Raw genomic sequence first — 25,854 nt, forward strand, 5'->3', positions numbered from 1 at the left:
AACTAAGAGAAAAAAAAATAGGTAATATACAAAAATTAATTATTCTTACATTCTTAAATTCAAACTATGCGTGGTTTTACAATATTATTTTATGGAAGAATTGTTTATTGTGATGATTAATACTGATTTGTTTATTCACTGAACTTTTTTTTTATCATATCGCTGTTGCTGCAGTTTAAAAAATTCAATCAGTGCTGTGTTACGGTGATTTTACCCTGCATTTCGAGTAAAACGACACCCATTAACTGTAATAAAACCACTGTGTAGCTTCGAGTGGCTCACTGCTTTAACAAATATTGACCCATTTATAATTTCCCTTGAGCACTTACATATGGAGCAGCAGTTCTCCTATTAAATATTACCAATGCATACATTTTCCGAATACTAAAATGGCTGCATGCATGTAGCTCAAATGGTTTACGATTACTGAGCAACACCAGGACAGGGAATGATCAGTGCCCTTTAAATGTTTCACGATGTGTGACTGAGCGGCTATTTAGACCCAAACCCTTTGTGTTCAATCACAGGCCAATTTAGAGGAAATCCTCTCCCTCTCTAACTCGTTCCTAAAGCTGCTAATCTTGTTATTCTGCCCCCCATTAAGAGCAGAAACATGGCATCTCTCAAAGAAGCCCTGAAAGACAAAGACGGAGAGACTTACTAGGGACGGCCTGTACCCTGCACGGAAATTCGGCTTGATATGAGACAATGGAGCGACTCCATCAAGCCAGACATGTTTAGTGGAGTGTGGATTTTATGGAGTGGAGATGTTGTGATGTTGGTGAGGCGAACGGTACCAGGTACGAGATCAGCAGCCCTGGTGCTTGACTCTGGCACTGGTTGGTGAGGGGTCCGTATGTGTGCGATGTTCATTATCTGCCACAGGAGTTTCACATGGGCAGGAGCGTGAGTCAGCCATTCAAAGGCATGCCAACACTTGCCTGAGTTACTTCCTCTGGGCAGCTCTGCACCCACCCCTCCATGTCTAGTCTGGATGAGGACATGTCTGGGTGCAGAATGAATGGGCACATTTACACGCTCTTAAACAACTCTCTTACCAAAGTGACTTAAAACACAGTCGAAGAGCAAGACAGGAAAGAAGGACGAATATTGCTGTCAACTGCATATCAGGACCAAATTTAAAATTGCTAACAAAAATATCTAGACTATAAGCAATAAAAGTAGTATATTATTGGTTTTATGAGTCTTTTAAAGTTTTGTAAACCTGTCTAGTCTCACAATACACAAAAATGAAATTGCCTTATTGTCGTTTCTTTACATTTTTATTTCCTTTTACAGTTTATCGTAGCCATCATGAGTTTGGGGTCAGCAATTTTCTACACTTTTTTTTATACTTTTATTCAGTAAAAATGTAGTAAAGACGTTTAAGGTTTTACAAAATACTGTTTTTAAATAAATGCTGATCTTTTGAATTTTCCGGAAAAATGTATGACTGTACGATTTTTTCAACATTGATAATAACAGGAAATGTATCATGGTCAGCAAATTAAAATGATTTCTGAAGGATCGTGTGACACCAAAAAATGGAGTAATGACTGATGAAATTTCAACTTTAAATCACTGCAATAAATTGCATTTTAAAATATACTGAAATAGAAAACATTTATTTTAAATTACAACAGAATTTGAGAATAACAGCTTTTACTCGAACGAATAAATAAAGCCTTGATGAGCATAAGAAACTTCATTCAAAAACATTTTACCGACCCCAAAATTTTGAATCGAATTTTGTTTTGCCAAAATTTACCGAACAACCTGTTTATCTTTCTTCCTTGTTTTTATTTGTGTCCTTTTTTGAATAAAACTTTTCTACTGGTGTTGACACACGTGTAGATTCATGGGCACTGCCTGCTAAAACTGAAATGAATAGTCACTGTTTACTGCTTCGTGATCCTCCTCGCTCGCCCGGAGAGGTGAGGAATTCAAATGAGGCAGCCAAAGGTCGTTTCCGTGGAGTTTTTGAGGTGTCCTCCAGAGTGTGTGCACAGGCCTTCTGTCAGGCTGAGCTCCAGTTATCGCATCTGCAGTCGGCTTGCGTCACGGACCGTCACACACACACACACACACACACATATCCTTGACTGGGCAAACCAAGTGTTATAGTCAGGGGGAGATCTGACCTTCACGTGCATGCGAACCTGTTCTCATCAAATCTAGTCCATCTATCATAGTTCTTTTCTAACACACACACACACACACACACACACACACACACACTTTCGCACAACAGCGCCAGAGAATTTTACTGTGTGATTCAGAAATCCTCAGGGACCTATTGATCTGAGAGAAACTGCACCGCTCACACACGCACAAATTGGCAGTAATCATTAGCAGGGGTCAAAACCGATGTAGTGGCTAGCATTAACACCGTCGTGCACACAATGAAAGGCCGGCATTTGACAAAAAGAAAAAGAAATACCATCGAAAGATATGCTTTTACAGGCTAGACTAATCAAAAGACTTCCCCTTTGGCCTTTTTTTTTGTAGACATGCCCACACACTGCTTTCTGCCTCTCTTTCTCTCCAAAGGAAGATTATTACTCTTTGTTGAGATTCATTGAAATAAACGTTCAGAAGATTCTAACACTAATAATAAAGGCGTTTAACGCAGTCTGATACTTTAGGATGAGACATTACTGGATCGTTTTCTCAAGAGAAACTTTTAAATCAGGAGACTTCATCTGTTTTTCATTTAACGCCACTGTTATCTAGCGCAAACAATAAGAGAAATTACACAGGCCTCGTGTTTTATTTGTGTTTTTTGTAAGTCTTTGTGTATGCTGATACCCTGACCAGCTTTGAAACGGTTTACATGGCTGTAAAGAGTCTTGATGCGGCCAGTAAACGAAAAAAAAAACGAGATACAGACATGTGTACTCACCCGGATGGATTGTCCACCTTCAGAAAAGCCTGGATAACCAGCGGAAACTCATACTTTACTATGTACAAGTAGCTGGACATGGCTGTGAGAGGAGAAGAGACAAAAGATGGCTGTGAGATTCATACACGCGCACTCACATATACAGTAAACAACCTAATCCGGGACGCATTCGACTACTCCAGGGGATTGTGGTTATTATCCTGGAAGCAAATGTCACCATAAAGAAGAGAATCAGTTCTATTTTTAGTTTTTATAAACATGCACCAAACGCCAACCAGCTCAGGGTCTTTTTCCACCACTGTAGATTACATAACAGCTTAATCATAAAATAAGAATAAAATCATATCAATGTTAAAATAATGTCACACAACAGGCCCAAGTCTGAGGTTAATTGAATTACTTTACACATGCATTAATAGCAGTGCTATCAAACGATTCATTGTGATCAATTGCATCCAAAATAAGTTTTTGTTTACATAATGTATTTTTGTATACGGTGTATATTTATTATGTACATGTAAACACAAACACATGCTTGTACATATTTAAAAAAATATATATTAAGTTTATATATTACATATATTTAGTTATAATATAAATATGTAAATGCAGTGTAAATATTTGATATATACTGTATGTGTGTTTTAATATATACATAATGAATAAACACAGTCCAAAAACATATTATGTGAAAAAAACTAGCAGATAATCTTGATTGATCATTTGACAGCACTAATTAATAGTAACCGACTAATTATCAGAAATCTCGAAATAACCTATCAAATATTACACATTTTTTTACATTACATTAAATCATTTATAATTGCAGCAGATTATTATTGTAGTGAAATAGAACACAGCCCGACTTCAACATCGAGGAAACAGGGGAAAAAAATGAAAAATAAGAAAATAAAACAAAAATAAAAAAGTAACCGTGTGTGTAAATGAGAAACAAAGGACATTGCCATCCATCCAAGTGCAGTCCCTCTCTCTGCAGATGTGTATACGTGCGCCGTGCCCTTGACAGGTCGCAAAGCAATACATTGCATCTCCTGAGACGTAACGTTCGACAATCTCACCTCCAATGTTCTGCAGGGTGATCGCAATGCCGGCAGCCATCTTGCCTGGTGTGCCAAAGGCTCGGTAACCCAGTTGTTCATAAGCTCTAATGCCTAACAACAAAGGGAAAAAAAGATGTAAATAACAATACGGTCACGTGAATAATAACAAATACATTCTGGGTTCTGTTTCATAACATTGAGTTGACGGTCATTCAAATGCATTCATTAATAAAACCGCTATCGGTGAGTAATACCGTGATATATGCATGGTCTGTTCCTTTTTCAAGGTAAGCGTGTGGTAAACATGTAACCGTGGGCTTATAGTTTATATAGCATTGACAATGACAGCCACAATTGATCGAGCACAGCAGACGCTTGGCTATTTTTAGCCTAATGCACACCAGAAATATTCTGGCCAATTAAAATCTCTCACAGAGGAGTGAGGCAGATGGTCACTGAGCCAACAGAGAGAGAGCAATGTCACATCAGTTAGCACCTCCTTCTAAACCAGCTCTTCAATTTAGCTCAGGGCAATGGTTCAGGAACAGTTTTCATGTCCAAATGATATTCTTAAGTATAAAGAGGAGAGCTTTACAGAGTCAGTGTAATGAAATACTCACCCACAACGCCTGATGATTTTAGCAGCAGGTGAATGGAGTATGCAGACAGACCAGCGATAACAGTGAGGAGAATTCTGGAAGACAGAGAAGACAACTTAACTGCAGCTGGAAGCAAATGTCACTAAAGTCTGGGTATGGCTATGTGTTCAACAGCCTTTGGTTCAAGAGCATGGTGTAGAAAGCTTGTAGCATCAAACACACACAGGATAATCCCACTCAAGAAGTATTATTTATAATATAATATAATGTAATATAACAAGAAATAAATCTATGACAATTATAAAAAAAGTTTCTGTCATACAATATACTTACGTATACATTATATTTGCTGAATAAAACCCAAAATGTGATGTATTCTAACATTTTTACTTTTGAAAACCATTTGTAAGGTAAAAAAAAAAATCTCTTGTATTAATATAATATGTAAAAGCTTCATTCTTACTTTTAGGAGGAAAAAGATGTATATGTTGGGTAATTTTATATAATTTACATAATAAATGGGTAATTTTAGGCCATTTTTTGCAAATCAGCAAAATATTTTCATGCAGGACACAGGGCTGCAGTTTACAATTACTGTAACAAGTAACGAATTATTTAAAAATAATTATTTTATAAATTATTTAAATATGTAAATTGAATGAACTTAAAGGAATTAAAAAATGAAACAATTTCGCTGTATAATTTCTAAACATGCTATGGTTATATTAATTAATACATAAAATACTGAATAAAATAATATAACAGGCCTAATTTTAAGAGTTGAAAATAGTTTCTAGTCTCTGTAAGGTGGAAAAATACTAGACATTGTAATCACAGGCAAATCACAAATAGCACATAAATGCAACGGCACCCTCCAGCTGCCAACATCTGGACAAACATCTCAAGCTGGGAACCCAAAATATGCTCTACTGACACTTTTTCCTCCATCCAAATGTCCTGTTTAGTCCCTTTTCCTAGTTCCAGAATGTCTTGGCATAACCGCCAGGCCTAAGCGCTCTCTGCCAAGCACTCAGTTTCAACTCCGCACTTTCTCACGTCTTCCGTTTTTCTTCTTTTTTTCCAAACGACGTGGCCGAACTGCAGGAGGAGAAGTCAACGAGTGCAGTTCTGAAAAAGCAGTGCCCTGACTCACATGAGCTCTGAAACGGATATTCAGCATCAAAAAGAAAACCCTCCCAGCCTTGATTAACACTCTACTCATATATAAATAAGTGGGACACAACTAGTACAGCTAATCGCTCACGTTTAATAACAAATTATGCTGGAGGAGGCAACACTGTGAGGTTCGAAATATGAAAAATCGGACCCAGAACATGCGATTTGTTCACCAGCTGCAGTGTGTTAATGGAGGCAGCTGGCTTGAATAAAGGCACTATGTGATCAGTTCAGCATCTAATCATCTCCTTTAGCAGCTGATTGTGATGAGATATTTAATCTCATAAAATAATACCGAACAACACCGAAAAAGTCTTAATTTAGCGTATACAGCTGCTCCAAAAGCTAGTTACTGCCTTTGAAAGCTAAGGCTGGGTACACACCACAAGATGATTGGTCTTCAACATGTTGAATATTTACGATGGGAAATCCTGATGTGTGGGGGGAGCCGCGAGAACAAATGCATGTAAAATATGGAGATTATCAGGTGAAACGAAACAATATTCAATCAGAAAGCTAGCTGACATTTAGAAAATCTTATAAGATTAAAAAAATCTTATTGTGTACCGAGCCTCAGTCAGTTTTTTTTGTTGCTGTTTTTTTTCTTCCTATAGCACCACCGAGTGGCCAAACTCCACATTATTTATGTGACCTCAGATAACCTAACAATAACCCTAACCATGAAACCAAAAATCAAAAAGGGTGGCGATCGAATCCAATTTCGAATTTTCAAAGCCTCTTCATACTTTTGATTGCCGTGGCGCCACCATCAGGCTGATCAGGGCGAGCCTTGGTAACATTGTAGACTGGGTGAGTACTTCCATCCCTCCAAGTTTCAAGTCTCTACAACTTAGAGTTAAGTCTGCTCGTTTTAGGTACAGCCTGCTGACCCTTGATCATTCTAACACTTTTAACAATTCCAGCGATACCTGTTTAAACTTTAAAGTTTTTTGATCAATTACTTGCTTAAATTATTTTAAATATAATCTTACTGACTCCACACTTTTAAAATGTAGTGATATATATGATGATGACATATCTATTATTAAATGAATGCAATCTTTTTCTGTTGATTAATTTTCTGTTAATTAATAATCAAGATTTCTTTCAAAACTTTTTCTTGTTCAATCTGAGATCAAGACCAGTCTTGAACGCTACAGTGCTAGAATGCCTTGTTAGAACCTGAAGACAAGTAACTGTTAATTTAATATCTCACACAATTTGTTCTGAAGTGTCTGGACGTGTTTCTCCATTTATTGAAGGCCTTTCATCCAAGTGGCTTCATCAGTTTTTAAATTAATGGGAAAACACTTCTTCAGCAAATGGAAGACGCATTAGCTGACTCGAATCACACCGTTAAATGAGACTCCAGCAGCACTCCTGTCACTGAGGCTACTAAAAATATTTTCAGTGAGAAAGAACACGTATAAATGTAATTGGGCATGGTGCTACAGCAAATCATTATATCAGATATTCGGTTAATTTTTTGGCGTATTTACTTTGTATGACACAATTCCTGCTCCCAGTTTTGAAGCTTGATTCTTTTTTAATTCCAGGAACGAGAAATAAATGCATATCCATGAGCAATAAAATTTCCCAGAAAGCCACAGGAAGCTGAATTTCAAAGCAAAAATTATACATGTATTTTTTGTCATTATCTTGTGCAAAGAGCTCCCCTTTAGACCTAATCAGAGGCGTTCTGAGATATATTTTGGCTAATTTACATAAGATTGTCCCGGATGTCTCCAAACATTTCTTAAAAATTGAAGCAAATGTATATAAATACATATGATGCTAACTATCTGGTGGGAGTTTTTTGATATCCATTCCTAAACCTGAAATCTGTGAGCAGTTTGCTCTCCATTTATTCACTCGTGGGAAGTCTTGGGAGCTCAATAGGAAGTCATGGTTTTGCTTTCGCCAGAACCACTGCCAAGATTCAAAGTGAACAAGTAAAATCGACAACTCCAACAGGCAAAACCCAATATAAAAAATTCAGAATCTGTCCTCTGTCTTCATTTATATACACCATATACAACAATAATTAGCAGAGATGTTGCTATGTAAAATGATAAAAAGTACAAAACGCACATCATATAAGCCATAAAGCACAAAGAAATGCATACGGTGTCCTCATAGTAAGTTCTAAGAAACTCCCATAAACCTTATGAATTCATTCCCAAGAGCTGCACCATTACTGAAAGGAATATTAGCTGCGTTATTAAATTGTGTCTGGGATTGATTTATGAGTAGCCCGAAGCCACAATCAGCACTAGAGAAACACTGCTCTCAGATCAGACAGGTCCCGCACGTAGAGAATCGGGAGTATGGGTGTTCAAGTGTGGCAGATATCGCAGAACCCCAGTCACGCCAAACAGCTCAAACCCAAAGCCCTCTCAGTAAGGAAAATAAAAAAATCCTCTGTACGTTGCTCAACCCAGATTAAAAGGCCTGACTGCTATTCATATACAACCTAATCTTCACGATCACAGCAGAGAGCCCACATTAAGTAGCACACACCATTAGATCATAACTACCGTAGACGACAGACCCTTTGTTAACAAAAGTAATACGGCGTGCCTGGCATGAACATGGAGCTCCCGTGGAAAGTGAGAGTCCTGGTACAGCCCGCTCAGCTCTACTGAAGGTCATTTGGGAAACAAACCTCCCCGGCAGTCTGACTTTTCTAATAAAGGCTGCTTTACAAGAGGATTAATACAGCGGGAGGACCAGAATTAACACAGATCACAAAGAAACTGTAGGGAATCTTTGACATTGGGATACATTTTGCTGAAGTATTCGTTTCTTTCTTTTAAGGAAAAATACTTTTCAACAGCCGTGTACAAAGTCAAAAAGTAGGGGTCCAGATTAGTCCTGATCATTTACTCCCCCATCTCATCCAAGATGTTAATGTCTTGAAATTCAGGTTTTTGAGGAAAATATTCCAGGATTTTTCTTCATATAGTGGACTTCAATAGTGGCCAGTGGGTTTCAGTGCAGCTTCAATGGACTCTACACAATCCCAGCAGAGGAATAAGGGACTTATCTACCGAAACAATATATAACATTTGTATACTTTTTAACCACAAATGCTAATCTAGGTCAACCTCACGTGTCATGTTAGAAAAGGTCATGTGAGATGAAGACAGAAATCCTGACTCAGTGTTTATACAAAGCAAATGTGCAAAAAAAGTCAACACCCTTTAAAAAAAAGGTACAACAACTATATCAGACAATTCTGAGGTTCTGAAATGTTTCGCCTTTCTCTATGTTTCTGAACCAGGTGAAAAACTAACTAGCTGTAACCTTTACAACATGATCATATAATGCGTGTATAAAGTCGCAGAAGCATATTGCAGAGCTAGTGTAAGATGAGCATTTGTGGATAAAAAGTATAGAATAAAAAAAAAAAAAGATCCTTATTCCTCGGCTTGTATCGTGTAGAGTTCTTTGAAGCTGAATTAAAACTCCAACTGAAGTCTACTATATGGAGAAAAATCCTGGAAAGTTCTTTTCAAGTCAAGAAAGAAAAACATGAACATCTCAACTAAATAATCCTTTGAAGGTCCACAAGCATTCATTATTATCATCATCAATTATACTAGTTTAACAGCATGCACTAGCACTAGTTAACGCAATTCAACTGCATATTAATATACACCACAACTGAGACATATCCAGAAAGAATGACAATGGCTCCCATCCTCAATAAAAGTAGAGTATGTTTGATCAGCAGTAAAAAAAAATATGATCAATTCTGCCTTTATGGTTTATGATGATATCAAATGCATCATAATTTTATTATTCTAGCTCATAGTGGACCATCTTTTTCTCCATTCTGAATGCAATGAGTTTGTAACTTACACAAAGAGGACAATGCCGGTGTTAGCCATTGCATACGCTAATCCCAGAATTCCACTTCCCATGATGGCGTTTCCCAAGTTGAAGACAGACATCCCAAAAGAAGTCTTTCCCTCAAACTAAAAAGAAAAACACACATTTACATCTGAAAAACATTATGTTCCCGACACGCTGTGACAAATTGACATACATGAAATCTTACCAAAAGCTCAACTTACATCCGTGAAGCGAGGGGTTTTCTTATCATCTGCGTTGGACAGGAACTCTGAGCTTTCTGCAAGGTTTGCTTCCGCATTACCTGGAGTTCTGTCAGTACTAAAGACACACATAACCCCCATTAGGGACTGGCGGAGCATCACAGATTAAGGGTTAATGCCACCAAAACACAGCGGGTGCCTTGCTTTATTTACAGGTGCATGGTGTGCAGCTGCAGAGAAGTACTGTTTTGTTTGCTAATGATTCTGCTCTCTGCATGACATACCTGGCATTTTCTGTGCTATTTGGTACAAGTTCCCTACAGAGCAGTGTTGGGAGCCGCATCCGCGAAAGCACAGGAGACAAGGAAATCATGATGAACACAATCGTAGATAAAAGCATGTGGCCACAATCAAGAGAAAGTGATGTCTAGTTGAGAGATATTCCACTTGCTTTTGTGAAGGCGAGCAGTTCTTCTACATGCAGGGTGATTTTGTTTTGATTATAAAAGAACATAAAGGTGTTTCTTCAACTAAAAAATAATTTTTTGCTTTCTCAAAAGCGTTCAGATTACTCAGCAAGCATTGAAAGTATTTTAAATACACACGATTGAATGATGAAATCACATTTTGCACAATCTGATATAGGGCTGGGCGGTATGACGGTATATATCGTTACCGCGGAATGAAATGTGTACTGTAAAAGATTTTTTTTATTCCGTGTATACCGCGAAATGTAAATAAGTGGGCGTGGCCAACATACGCGCAGCACGCGTGAGGCTGAGACCGGTCAAACCGCTGAATGCAAGACTAAAGGATAAGCTGGGAGGTTGTGAAACATGGAAAAGGAGAAACGAACAGAGGAGGAGGGCTCAAAAGAAAATCCTGAGCAGGAGGAACTCGTCATTAAAAGAGGTGCAACGTCTGTTGTGTGGACTTGGTTCGGGTTTGCAAAATCTGATAACGAGCAGAAAAACCTGATTTGCTAACTGTGTCATGCTAATGTACTCCCTAGCAGCGGTAGCGCAAGCAATCTGTTTTACCACCTTAAAAAAAAAAGTCTTTTAACAAAGCCGTGCCGTATGAAAAAAGCTCAAAACGATGGAAAGAAAAACCCCATGCAATTAGGATGAAAGTTTGTCCACATCAAGCTGTGAAATGTGACATACATTGGAATTGTTGTTCATATGTCACATTTTGTTTACTATATTTATAAGGTTAAAAATAAAATGCAAAATAATCAAATAAGATCAAGTCCTTTTCTTTTCTTAAATATTCAAGCTTATTTATTATATAAGGCCCTTTTGTACATTTTCTGGAATAACTACCCATTTAAAAAACTATATCGTGAAAGATATCGTTACCGTGAAATAAAATTTCTCATACCGTGAAATAAAATTTTGGTCATACCGCCCAGCCCTAATCTGATACATTTACTTACAGCTGAATAAGAAATTAAACTTTCGTTTCCCATTGTTTACATTGGTGTATATCCTGACATTTACATTGATCTTCTTTGTGAAGAAGTACATTACCAAAAACTTTTAGTTCAAACATTGTATCTCTAATAAAAATCATGGCATAGTTGTGGGACTGTATTATTTTATTCAATTTTTTGCAATATTTAGTTTATTTTAATTAAAAATGTAATTCTAGCAAAAATATATGTTGAAAAAATTATTTCATTCAATGTGTAGATCAAAGTTTTAAAGTGTTAATAAAAGATTAATGGGTCTCATTCACTAATAATTGCAAACATTTTTCATATTTATATGCGATTGAGGGGGATCCCCCGAGGGCTAGTGAACGAGACCCAATGTTTTATCCAGATCATAAAAAAATGTATGATCTGGGTGTGAGAAAACGGTAAAACAATTAAATCTATATATTAAAGGCATTCGTATTTTAATGTGACCTTAAAGGGATATTTAAAAATTGTGTCATTAATTACTCATGCTCATACTCAATTACTAATGCTCACGTTCCAAACACATAAGACCTTTGTTCATATTCAGTACACAAGTGAAATTTGTGATGAACTTGATGAAATTCGAGAGCTTTCTGGCTGTGCATATTCACGTTTTCTTTGCAGGGTTAGAAAGCTCTCAAATTACATCAAAAATATATTCATTTGTGTTACGAATGAATGAGGTTCACAGGTTTGGAACGACATGAGGGTCATTAACGACAGAATTTTAAAAAATTTTTTGGAAAAACTCTTTAATATGACCAAAATAACAAATTTAGTTGTGAACTTTCCTGTAGTTGAAGAATCACCCATACACATTAATTTGGACAAAAACATCTACACAACCACAGACACGTTGGAGCTTTGAACACGAGAGCATAACATCAGTGCTACTGAATGTGCTCAGAGATATCTAAACTGTGTTGTTCAGTGACATTTAGGACTGTGATGACAGACAGGCTTCACCTTATTAAGATGACATGACTGGATGCTTTAATGCTAGCTGGAAGATACTGCAAAAACACACACTAATGTTCACACATACCGCATACGTACTAAATGTGTATATAGCTTAAGGCACTCCTAAGACAGACGGAACGATAGATTGAATGTTAAATCTTATACCGACTGTAACTGTATTACTAAATCTATACACATTGGATGACTGACAATAAACCATCCTTAAACAGACAGACATTATATTGCGCCCTTGAGCGAATACTTACTGAGCTGCATCCTCTGATTGGCTTTTTATTGCAGTCACAGTAGTGTCCTCGCCAGCTTCGTGCCCCTTCCCGTTGGGGATAGTGTTCATCTCAGCGGGCTCCATGCTTTCTGAGCGATTATTCTCGGTCTTCAAGTGTGCGTGTGTGAGAGAGGAAGCTCTATAGAGAAACTTTGTGTCGGTCCCTTGTTTACCTATAAGAAAAAGGAGGCAAAAACAGAGCATATTAATCCCAGCTTGTTTAACGGACGCATGATACGTTCATCTGTGTAAAATGGAGCGGTGAAGTATTATGTAAGACCTTGAAATAGGATGTGATGTGAACCCCAATGCCTGAAACACATTCTGCGTAGATACATGAACATCTACACAAGTTCGGTGTCTGGTTGTTGCTTCTTGAAGTTTAAAGATTTTGACTCATAAAGGATTTTTCTGGTTAACAAAAGTTAGTGAAACTGCTGATATATTTTTGAAATGCTACATCAACAATACCCAATTTGGTTTAAAGTTGCAGGCATGTAAAAGTAACTTTACCAATCCAATTAAATTGCATGATCCAAAATTAACTTAAAGCAGAACAGCAGCTCTGATTTGAATAAAAAGAAAGAGACTTATTTCTAACCGTGTGACACAACTAAATACAACAGAACTGATTATAAAGACAAATTTCTAACAGCAAACCGTTTCCTTAGTCTATTTCTGCCATATTTAAAGGCATATCCTGCAGAGTTAGATGTGTTTCTGGATCATATTTTGTTGACCCTGCAACATTTTGATCCAAAAATACTCTTGACCATATCCCTACACCTAAACCTAACCTTCACCATGAGAAATCCCTAAAATCAGAACAAACTATAGAGGAACGACATGCACCAAACCTCACAAAAACTATAATCTGTATATCGTTAATTACAAAGATGTTGATCCAGGAACATGTCATTCTGCTATTCAAAGCACCTTTTAACACTTTTGGCACAAAGGACAAATGGATTTGCAACACACACTTTTTTTTTATGAAAATTAAGGCTTATATAGCCTTTATATCCTTTACAGACTAACAGGTTTCTCAGTATTTCTAACAGTATTTTCTCTCATGTGTTTCTTACTTCTTGCATGACAAAACAGCTCCATCAAACCTCTGCCACTGCCAAATTAACTTTGCAAAACAACCAGTAACCTTTTGCACTGAAACCATACTGAATAAGCTGTCACTTTCCTGACTCTACTGAGAGGTGTTGTTCTCGCTTTCCTCCTTTCACTATATGGCTCCTGATGTCTCTATAGCTGTTTTTGTGGTCTCTTCCTGCCTTCATTGGTGCCTGACTCCCTGTGGCTGCTTATGATGGACCTGTTGGTCCTGAAAGCGCAGGCTGACATGCGTCTCCAGGCTCCCATTTGGCCCCCTGGTATTCCCAATCCTGGTCTGAAAAGACGGATCCCTGGTATCACATTAGCTACAAAGCATAAACAGAAGTAGGGGGGAAGAGGAGGGGAGGGAACCTACACTCCAAACCAGCGGGCCCATTGAGAAAGGCCATGAAAGCCAGCAGAACCAGCTATGACCAGCTCAGAACCAGTTCTAGCCCTCTTTGTTCATTCATCTCGCTTTTTTTTTTACAGCTTTCTTCCCATTCCTTTGCTTTTAATTAGGAGAAGCTTAACATAACAGTCATGCACTCTTCATGCTTGAAACCGTGGGCTGGCATAACCTCAAGTTCCTCCTTTTTTCCCCTTCCTGCTCCCTCGCTACGCCCAGCAAACGCGAATTAATAAGAGCATCGGTGTGAACTCTGGGAAGATAAACTCTGGTTCATCCAGCGAGATGCCACGTTACTCGGCTTGCTGCGCAGCCACGCCGAGAGCAATGTGGTTGGGCAGCAAAGCGCGGTACGCAATTGTGCATGCTGTGTGGTTTCCTGGGAACAGGGTTGGAGGAACAGAAGAGTGATTGTGCCAAGCGTCATTATACCAGTGGGGCCTCCTCGGCTCAAACTCGCCAGGGCACTCGAAGGGCTGAAAAGGTAATTCATCGGGTTCCCTAAACCAAAAAAAACGGTGGACCTTAAATTTGGGAATGTCTCATGAAATGAGAAGCGGACCTATGATGGGGGCAGAGGTCTGTGCCAAGATGCTGAATGGAGAACCAGTCTGTCCTTCATGCACTGCCCTAATCAGACAGACACTAGCCTGACCGTACCAAATAGATGGCTACACGTGATTGGCCGGAGGAGTTCAAGGCTTTGGGCGGAGTCAATTGAGTTAACAGCAACAGGTCCCATTGTCGTATATTCAAATGCATAATAGCAGCTGCGTTTGCTCTGCGCCGGAACATGTGACGACTTTCAACCGGGTCTGAAAAACACAAACAGAATTTGTTTTCTCCGATGTCTGGCAGCTCCTAAACACACTGGGGAAGAAACAGCTTTGCCAACTGGGTCATAGCTTAAGTTTCTTGAATAATGAGAAGTTTATTCATGGATTAAATACTCCACGCAGCCTGCTTTCAATTGCGCATTGAGACTAAACTCGCTAGTACAGACGCACACTTCCAAAGAGCAATAACATCGCCTCCCTGCTGACGTAACAATGTCCCACGTTCTCAAAAAGAGGCTGGGACATGGCTCATCTGTACTCATTATGTCTGCGTGACTTCGAACGGTCACATGCAAAAAAGCATGAGCGCTGCATTTGTCGTGACGTGATATGGTGTTGTCAGGAGCTGATTTAGCTCTGTGTCTGTGAAAAGCACTTATTAGAAGTGCTGCTGCGACACATCGATGTTCATTAAAACAGCCTAAGTGTCCATAAATTACTGTTATTAGGACTGGTTCATCCCGCTCCATCACGGGATTCAGCGGCAGTGAAAATTTGAGTGCAAAAGAGAAAGAAATCGACTAGGAATGGATCAGAGCAAGTGGTAGAAAAAAAGAGATTAAGAGCAAGAGGGATTAAAATTGTATATTACCAGAAGAAAATGTAAGATTATTACGGGTGGTTGCCAGTTCTTTAAAAATAAAGTAAAACGGTTAAATAAATATTTCAGTTTAAAAGAACTGTTTCCTATTTTAACATATTTTAAAATGCTATTTATACCTTATTCCACTTACTCTTTAGTGTCACGAAACATTAGAAATCACAATAATATGCTGATTTGTTGCTCAATAAACATTAATTGTAAGTATCAATGCTGTTGGAAAATATTATTTATTCCCGCAAGATTCCGAGATTAACAGAAAATTTATTTGAAATCTTTTGAAGCATTGTGTATTTACTCTCCTTGGTGGATAAGAAAAGTGTAAACATTCTTTTATTTATCGCATAAATAAAAAGTTGTGCACTTACTGTAAATGTAATACTAATAAGACAGGCAGTACATCTCTCCTTGGACGTGAAGACTGCATGATTTTCTAGGGTGAAACAGTTAACTAATCATCTCTTTGTTTCCAAAAACCACAGAATCATATTTAAATCATAAGTGAGCTAAAGCACAAAACGAGATGAAATGACACTAAAAGAAAAGTGAGGAAAAAAGATGTAGACGGAGAAATCTGGCACCCCCTTAACGCAGCAGGACCAGTGAGACAGCTGATGCAACTCCACGGCATCGGTGACGTGGGCAGAGCTGCATTAGGACGTCACTCGGCCCAGAGGTTTACACGGCTCTGGAATGTTTGCCCTCAGCTTTCAGATGTGCGTGAGCTGTGTACGTGGTTTGGTGTCCCGCTCTTTTAAATGATCCCTGCTGTGTGATTGCTTACAGACATACCGGCTGCGTGTATCTGGCATCTTACACACCTCTGCTATTCACTTCGTTAAACCTGCCCTGTTATATCCAGGCTAATTGCTCAGTCAAAAAGCCCCAGGCCTTTAATTAACTGATGAAGGATTTGGAGCTGCTGTGAACAGCCCTCTGTCCACCCTACCATCTGGATTATAATCTCAGATTAACTGTATTCTCACAAATTCACCCTATTCCAAGAAAAATATATCAGGTTATTACTAAAACATCATTCCAGACTTGTTTAAGTCTAATGGGAAAATTGAATGGGCTCTTCCCTTGCGGAAGTTTTTAAACAAACAAAATTAATAACGAATAAACTACATTTTCAAATAGAAAACATTTATTTTAAAGACTAAAAAGTTTTTTGCTGTTCTTTGGATCAAATAAATGCAGGTTTGGTGAATTAAGAAATATTATATAAAGATAAATAAGAAACTAAATCTAATTTTAAAAATAATCATTGAAAAAAAATAAAAATAAAATGTGAGTTTAGGGTTAGATCTAAAAAATGTAGCTCTGTCACCATTTGTTCGCTCTCATTTAAAACCTGAATGACTATGAAAACATTTTAAGGTAGTCATTTTAAAGAATGTCTGATTTGAAGTTTTCCAGATGATGGAAATGGCGTGTAAACTAACAATGTTGAAAAAAATATAAACAGTATACGCATGTTGGGCATGTTTTCAAGCATGGCAGCTGGTTTGAGCGGATTTAAACTGGTCTTTAAGCTTGTCCTAAGCGACCAGCTCCTTCTCAGGACCATTTTAAACCAACTCGTGACCAACTGAGGACCACCTTAAACCAGCTGCCATCCTTCAAAACACACTTAAGCAGCATGTGCTGTTTTTTTTCAACAGGGACATCCATACATGAAAGAACTAATGAAAGATGCGGTCAAAGTACATACAAAGCACATGTTTTTAAGCTCGGTGGCCTGCAGCTTACAGCAGCAAACATTCTGCCTGATTGAATAAATGATTCCAGAATTATTCCTTTAATACACGTAGGTCGGTATAATAATACGCATCTTCCCTCCGCAGGAGAAATGGAGGGGATTAAACAGACTAAGACACTGACAATGACATTTCTCTCCTATTTTAGAGGAGCAGCGAATACAGCGACGTTTAAATGAGTCATACTCCAAAAACACAATCCAGCACACACATTCACACAAGTGCAGAATCTGTTGGATTTTTCAAAGCCGTCACACGGGGGCCAAACTGGATTAAAACCGGATCACATGCTGCGGGATAAACATCCAGTCTTTCGTTTGCTGTCAAAAATAGCATAGAACATTCACACTCAGTCATGTGACAAGCTGAGACGTATAGCGCTAGCATCGCACCGTTCATCCTGTGATGCGAAGAGCAGACGGCTAGCGCTGAAGTGTCTGGCTAACAGGCATCAATATTGCTGGTGGAGAAACTCTGCTTAATTTGAACCAACATATGATTAGTTCATAATAGAGCTGTACAATATATTGAAATAAAACCGACACCGTTATGTGGCTTAACGCGATAGTTTTACAGGGAAGCTTGAGATGCTGGAAAACAGACAAGATTAAAAGCTTAACTTGTAAATATGTATAATAAAACAAAACACTTATAATGGAATAATTATATTATTACTAATCAAAAGGAGACGATGCTGGATGTCATAAGGAAGGTGCCGTGTAAAGCTGCATCATGCATTATCAGTGCTTGTCTTCATATGTATTGCACCTCGCTCCTCTTTTTCCTTTTATCCGGAGAGGATTTGAGGACTCGGTGATTAATGAGATCTGTCTGACGGAGATTAATTCCAAACACCAATTTAGACATCAACTATCAACCCTTCGTCCCTCACCTAATCTGACAAATTACATGAAAAGGTTCACTGGCGTTCACAAACATGGCTTTTTTTTTGTCTCTGTGCTCATCAAGATCGCATATATTCGATGAAAACTATCTATAACAAGTGCTCTATATGAATAATTTTGAAAATGTAATTTACTCCTGTGATGCATGCCTTTCTTTTGTTAAATGATGCAAATGCACTGTACGGTGAAATGATGCATACAGGTGCATCTCAAGAAGGGGACGATTGTCACGTGGTAGCTGCGTCACACGCTTCCAGCGCAGCAGGGGGATTTAGCAGATCTCATTCATCCCAAGCGAACTCTCTCGCTCTCATCTCGAAAAGAAGCTTCAGGCTCAGAATGAATCTGTCAGATCCCGCCGAAGAGATTTTTCATGTCGGCTGCCACAGTGGAGCGGTTAGTGACGTCACGGGCATTGGCTATCATATATGATGAGCTTCGCCTGGCCTCTTTTTTTCTCCCCAACTCTCCTTCGCTGCCTCTTTCCACCCCCAACGCTTTCTGTGTCTCTTTCCCCGGAGGCAGCGTGGAGAGTGACTCACTGCAAATGTGATTTATTTATAGGCCTGTGCTCCACATCCTGTCGGGGCTGCTCAGGTTCCCACACTGAGATCGCCACAGGTAGTGGAGTTAACATCACACGTGCACAAACCAAGCACGGGATAAAAACCACACCGCTTACAAATAGTAGGCCTAAAATGGCTTGACTCGCGCACGTGACAGGACACACGATGTAGTAGACTTAGTCATCTGTTTGATATTGAATGACAGTGGTTTTCATTACATTCCAGTTAAAAGAAAAAAAAAAAAAAAATATATAAAAATATATATATATATATATATATATATATATATATATATTAGCTGCTTATAAATAAAGTTCATTTAGGGATGCTGACTTTGAAGGTGGCTGTCTTTTTTACACAGAACACAGCAAAGCAGCTCACTAGGTGTTGGTACGGAGCCATTAACAACAGATGATACACTAAAATAGAATTAAATAAAATACTGTGAAATTTAGCTCTCTGTCTTCAGTAGCCAATCCTGTCTTATTTCACACTCTTCTTATCCATTAACAGTTACTGCAGGTGTAAATGGTGAGATACTATAGGGCTTTTTAAAGTTACAAGGTTTTGGATGAAAGCCTTGTGTGAAGAATAAAGCCTTATCCAGTGAGAAGGGACAGATTAAAAAGTGTGACTAACATGAGAGATCTCATTATTTTTCTAAGCTGTAAATAAATAAATAAATAAATGTCAAAAAAAGAGGGAAGAATGAAGTGATGTGCTGGCAAGCTGTCACGTTAATCCAGATTGTATGATGGCATGAAGAACCAGAGCCTGTGAGGCCATAAGAAACGCAGAGAGTAGATGCTACTGCGTGATTGCACAGAAATGGATAAAAAAAAAACAAAAAAAAAACTAACCATAATCATTCACACGTTGCTTTTTGGGTAGATGATCCTAACATGACAAAATCATTGTTGCATTATCTGACTCTAACACGACAAGATCCTCATTGCTTTATGATTAGCTGACACTAATATGATATGATCTACACTTTTTTTTGCGCTTATTAAAAATGTTGCCATACAAGGTAACAAAAAAATAAAATAAAAATTCAATAAAAGAAAAAACATTAATCATTATTAAAAAAAAATTTAAAATTTAATTTTTTTTTAATTTAAAAATTAATTAAAAAAACATTTTACAATCAGAAAGCATGATGTTTTTTGCATCTTTTTCTTATATTAAAAATGTTATTTTTTAACTTTTGTTTGCAATTTATTTTTGTTTGCAATTTATTGATTTAACTAAAAAAAAAATTGTTTAAAAGCATCGAGAGCGATAGCAAGTAATAATATCCTGCTTACATTAAAAAAAGGCGCCATGTTCAATAAGAATTTTACTAGAGTTCACTAGGTTCGAAGAACCATATTTGTTTTCACACTTCCTTCACACAACTGCCATTTCCGGTGAGTAGGGGCATATTTCGCTGTTAGGAAGTTATTGTGTGCCTCTGAGCGTTGAGGAGAACACTGAGGCAGTGTTGGGTCAGTCAGGCGCTCGGCAGATGAGGGAAGCCTCCACATGTTGGCATGTCTGCAACAATGGAAGAGGGTAAAAGTGGTCCAAACAGGGCGTATCGTTTCAGGTCGGCCCAGCAAACGCCATTCTGTGCCAGTGTCCGCACAACAGCCCCAAACAAAGGGACGCCCTCTCCTGTCTTCCCTGATGTTCTTCTCTTGAGTCACATGATGAGAGCAGAATATCGTGAGGGGATGTCACCGTGACCAGATGGCAAATCTATATACTGTTGACACCTCTGATGAACCCCGAGCGACCAATCGGAAGCCAAACCTCAGCTGACGACATGAAGAGACCCCCAATCGCATTTAAGGTCTGAGGACAAAGGATACTAGGCATTCATTTCCTCTTTAACAATAATGCTATTGGTTGAGTAGAGAGAGACAATGTTTCATTGACTTGCAGCATACTTGGCGAGAATTAACGGTTGTTGTAATTGGAGTCACATTCCATCAAATCCTTTATTTAATCATTTCAAGTGAATTAAAGCATTTTAATTGTGAGAAATAATGACTTGCTAACCCTGTAAAGCCTGATATATGCAATGTTTTTTTAATGGAACATTTAGACAAAATATCAAAGTATCATATCTGACACATCAGGCTTTTACAGCGCATACAGTACTATATAAAGAAAATATGGAGCTCGTACCTGAAGAGTAAAAAACAATGTGATACGATACAACTATTACTGGTAGATAAACAACTAAATCTTCCTCAGATCATCTAGCATTTTTGATTCTAATATTTTCATATGATTTTTCTAAAAAAAGTCATGGATAATTAAGTAAACCTATGTTGATTCAATCCAGTAAGAGTTCGTCTTGAAATATTATTAATAATATAAGTTTTATACTAAAAATTAGTACAAGCAAAAAGACTCCTGGAAGGACAAGTTTTCATTTGAATTATATTAAGAATTATAAAGGTCTTTTACATTCTACAAACTATTAATCCGATGACAGAAGGCATGCTGCAAGTTGTTCACAGGTTTTGATTATGTTGATAATTTAGTGGCATTAGACAACTGCAGAAAGATTTTTAGTGTTAGTTTAGTGACATAAATTTCATTTTTGAGTAAACTACCCCTTTACTTAAAGACATAAATGCAAAAAATGCTGAAACATAAATGCCAAATATGGAACTTGGGCACATGAGCTCTGCCAACACAAACACCTTAATCGTGATACAATATAAAACAATATTGCATATAAACCACATTCCTGCAAATTGAAACATAACACAAAATACATAAATATGAACCACTGGTGCTCAGGCCCTAATTGCTCGCTCTCATGTCGTTACAAATCTATAATACCTTCATTCAACTTCAGAACCCCAAACGTTTTTTTGGATTAAATCTGAGAGCATTCAGACTCTTCGTATGCATCAATGCATCCACCACGTTCAAGAAATTTAGCAAAAACATTTTTAAAATAGTCACTGTGACATTAGAGGTTCAATCGTAATTTTATGAAGCTACAAGAATATTTTCTGCACACAAAGAAAGCAAAAATAACAACTTCATTAAACAATTTCTTCCCTTCCCTGTCAGTTTTTGAGGTGCGGTCACATGAGTATCACGACAAACGCATGTGTTTCCCCTAAAGCAGGAACTGGCATCTCTTAGTTCACTGTCTGTACATTCTGGTTTGTCATCCTCCGTCGAAACCTTTAGACATGTTTACATCTTCCTCTGCTTTTAAATAAGACGGAGTCCCCTTCTTCAACAGGTCCACGTTCATGAGTCACGACAGGGACCGTCAGGGAAGAGAAGAGAAACTGACGCATAACATTGTTCCCCAAAAGCTTCATAAAATTATGGCCATAATGGACTTTGTCCTTGCTATACCTTTCTGGGCCTTGGACGTGGTAGTTGCATTGCTGTCTACAGAGGGTTGAACTAAGCTTTGGAAGTAAAGAGACCGAGAAGTCATTTTCCTTTAACATTTTTTTAAACATTTTGTTTAAATATGTAACTACGTGTGTTGTAGGGCTGCTCCCTAATAGTCGACTAACCACTAGTGAACTAGTTTTATTTAGTCGTGTAGTCACAAAAAAAAAAATCCACAGGCCAAGTTACCCAGTCTGTTTACGGCACTAACATTCAAGGCATTCAACATCGGGCAAGACATTCAAACGCTCATCTATCGCTCATCAACCTCAAATATGATGATGCACGGTACACATGATGACGTATTCAGTAGCAACTGTACATGGCTGCTCAATCTAATGATCATTTAAGTGTATTTAAGTGACTGTGTGGAGTGTAGAGCATGACAGTTTGCTCTTAAAATACTTGACTTCAAATGCACTTTTGTAAAATAATGAAAGCAAACAAGATGTGCTTTCTGCTGTCTCCCTCTCCGTGAGCTTCAGCCTGAAACTCTATGTATGCTTGTATTACAGACTTGACAGATATATGAACCGACTTCCTCTCTTAAATCAAAAACAAAAAGCATTAGTTTGCTAAAACGTTAATGCAGCATCCCCCCTTTCATTATCATTACATGATTTAAATGGTTTATTAATAAACATGCGATTAGTCAAGTAACGCTCAATATAACTATTGGTCGACCAGAAAAACCTTTAATCAAGAACAGCCTTAGCGTGCTGACAGGTATCGAAATGCAATATAATATTCCTAGACTTGTCTGTTCTCGTCTAGAATCTGGTAGGTATTCATAAACCGTATATTACATTGTTACAAACCTAGCACACTCAAATTGAAGATTTGTGCATAAATTTATTGTGGTGATCAAGAATTGACTCGCATTGACTCAATTCAAAATAATAGAAAATGTTTAATTGAAGCACAGACGATTAAATGCAGACAATAAAAGTTTCTGTACGTAATGTAAAAAAACTAAATCCAAATTCATAGCATTTAAAAAAACAGTAGGTGAAAAATACCAAAATTAATGCCTGCTAATACTGAGATTATAAAGGTTATAAATCTCAAAAGAGAAGTTGTAAATGGCAGTGAAGCGACAATGGTAGGTTGCATGACCTTAACAACCGTATAGTATGTGAATATAACATTTAAGATTTTGGACACAGCTAGAATTTTACAACTTCTGCTGTTACTTTATTAGGGTACTAGTCACTATGTCACAGCGAAGGCACCACATTTCTGAATGGTTAAACAGATTGTGTTACAACTCGCTGCACGCTACAACCCTCCCCTGTCGTCTCTGCTTAATAATTCACGAGAACCAATTTAAAACCTCAGTGACGCACAATCGTGAATTGCTTATTATGAATGTTTAAATTACAAAACAAAACACAAGCGTCCGCAAGTGGGACCTCATACAATAGACGTCTTACACTGTGTAGTAACGGAGGTCCTGCCTGTGTTTTCAGCCCACTCCAAGCGCACAATTGACCCTACTGAGAGCTGTCACATCAACACTCACAATCTGCTTGGGATGTGAAGTGCTTTCAACAGAACGGGCGATAACAGAGCAGCTGCCTGTATCTGCGTTTAATAACGTTCCCTCTTTCTTTTTGGCTCTGTTGTGTTATTCTATTCAGCAATTATCGCACAGCACACACGCATGAATCAATGCTGTTATGCACATTTTGAATAATAACTCAAATAAAGTAAATAAAAATACTTTAAAGGAATTGTTCACCCCAAAATGTACTCACTCTCGGTCTAGATAAGTTTGTTTCTCCATCGTTGGAAAAAAATTGCATTATATTAAGTGATTACCAATGGATCCCGAATGGGTGCCGTCCTATCCCATCAAAGTCCAATGGCATATTTGAGTATTTGTTCTTGTAAAGATCACTTTTGGAACTGTTATTATAGATTATGGGTTCGCAGCGAACATCTAAATGGTAAAATTGTTTATTGCAAGGACACAGCTTTAAGTTTCACAAGCTGTTAAGTGATTGTGGTGAGCAAGTTATCAAATTTCTCCAAAACTATTCAGATGCAGTAACTTTTCAGCAAGCTATTTAGCCAATTCATTTTGGTTGAATTATTCCTTTAAGAAGAACAAAGCCACCTTGAGCCTAACCATGCGTCGGATTAAACCTATAATAGCACGCTATTATTCAATTTTCACACATATTAAGCAAATAAACGATGTTTGCTTTTCATTTTCATTTAGTTAAAACCCAGAGCACTCTTCACAAACAATCAAGCACCAGACTGCTCCACTAAAGCTAACATGGTTCTGTCCCAGCGCACGGCCTCTGATGTGTGACTTCACATCACACTGAAATTAAATTCTATATCAAATACAAAAAGGCCATCTCAAAATGCCTACGGATGCGAATAAATAATCCTTTCTTATTAAAATCATTTCTTATCGAACCGTTTTTAAACAACTCTACATCTGACTAGTTTGTTCAAGACACATCTCTGTATATTTCGAAAGGGCATACAATAAGAAAAACAGTAACCATGTACAGGTCGATGTGTGTATTTCATGCATTCACCTGTTATCTTGCAATGTCACTTTAGATAACTGGGATACGTCAAGAGCAGGACTGAGACATCTAAGACGAGGTGTATTCAAAATGACAAGATTAGAGAAAAATCGATTCTTTTGAAGTCAAGATGTGATTATTATGCTCTGTTTAACGCCCCCCGCGGTCGCACGGACAGAAAGGAAGAGAAGAGAGAGAGAGACAATGTGCTTTCGCTCTTCCTCAGCTGATCACTGGTTAGAGCACGGCACCTTCTGTGCCTCAATCTACCACCTCAGCCACCCGACGTGCGCTAGAAAACACGATATTCAATATCTCAGCTTCACCTAGGTCGCTTCTGCTGGGTCGCATCTGCTACCCAGAAGCTCTGGGATGATACTACACAAAGGCACAGGTGCACAGGAACACAAGTCACTCCTGTCCGCTCGTACACTGAAACTGTAAGTGAGCCTTAACGTCTTTAATGACTCTAAAAATCGTCAAACAAAGGTAACACTTTATTTTAAGGTGTCCTTGTCGCACACGTTACATGCACTTACTATTACATTAACAATATATTCTGCATTACATGCAAGCAGCTGTAACCTCAGCAAGCACATGTAGCTCATTAATATTTCTCAGTACTTAAATGCACTGTAACAAGAACATCTCATAAGAGTAATCGAGAGATCTTTTAAAATACTAATATATTATACGATTAAATATAATAGTAAATATTTTCCTGGATCAAAGTTTTCTAGGCTATTTATTCTCTATTTCACAGGGGGGAAAAAAGATCCTAGTGACTGTCAAGGTCAGTAAACAGTTAAAACAGATATGTGTGTGTGTGTGTGTGTGTGTGTGTGTGTGTGTATATATATACACACACACACACGCACGCGCGCGTGCATTTCATCATGTCATTGACTGTGTCTCTCAATCCTTACTGGACTGTCTACTTGGACAGCGTTTTTTGGGGTATCAAGGGGGCATGCAGACTTTCGGGGAGTCGCAGACGCTTTCCCCTTCACGCACTCAATAAGTTCAGTTGATTATGATTTCGCTTTTAAATCTGCACACGCACCAAAGACGCCTAAAAATGCTGTCTAGGTAGACAAAGCGCCGAGATTTGAGACATTTACAGGCAGTAAAGTTTCTGCTGTTACTAAGCGACAGAAAGTATTTACTCGCTGATACCAGCCACTCAATGAATGAAAGCACGTA

General features: G+C 38.0%; 1 protein-coding gene across 4 annotated transcripts in view; it reads right to left on the minus strand.

Annotated features, from left to right (window-relative positions):
- slc38a3a (solute carrier family 38 member 3a) overlaps positions 1 to 25,854 on the minus strand; it is a 37,718-nt gene that overhangs the window by 11,440 nt on the left and 424 nt on the right. Inside the window, exons 2-8 of one of the 4 annotated variants that reach the window (XM_043252472.1) lie at positions 12,488 to 12,680; positions 10,081 to 10,113; positions 9,818 to 9,914; positions 9,603 to 9,718; positions 4,584 to 4,657; positions 3,982 to 4,074; positions 2,903 to 2,984 (exon numbers count right to left, since the gene is read on the minus strand). In XM_043252472.1, coding sequence (XP_043108407.1) covers positions 2,903 to 2,984; positions 3,982 to 4,074; positions 4,584 to 4,657; positions 9,603 to 9,718; positions 9,818 to 9,914; positions 10,081 to 10,113; positions 12,488 to 12,591 — 599 coding nt within the window. In that variant the 5' untranslated portion in view covers positions 12,592 to 12,680. Of the gene's footprint in view, positions 1 to 2,902; positions 2,985 to 3,981; positions 4,075 to 4,583; positions 4,658 to 9,602; positions 9,719 to 9,801; positions 9,915 to 10,080; positions 10,114 to 12,487; positions 12,681 to 25,854 lie in introns of those variants that run through there. The other 3 variants (XM_043252473.1, XM_043252475.1, XM_043252474.1) reach the window with 3 other exon arrangements.

Source organism: Puntigrus tetrazona, chromosome 11, assembly GCF_018831695.1.
Source record: "Puntigrus tetrazona isolate hp1 chromosome 11, ASM1883169v1, whole genome shotgun sequence".
NCBI classification, from domain to species: Eukaryota; Metazoa; Chordata; class Actinopteri; order Cypriniformes; family Cyprinidae; genus Puntigrus; species Puntigrus tetrazona.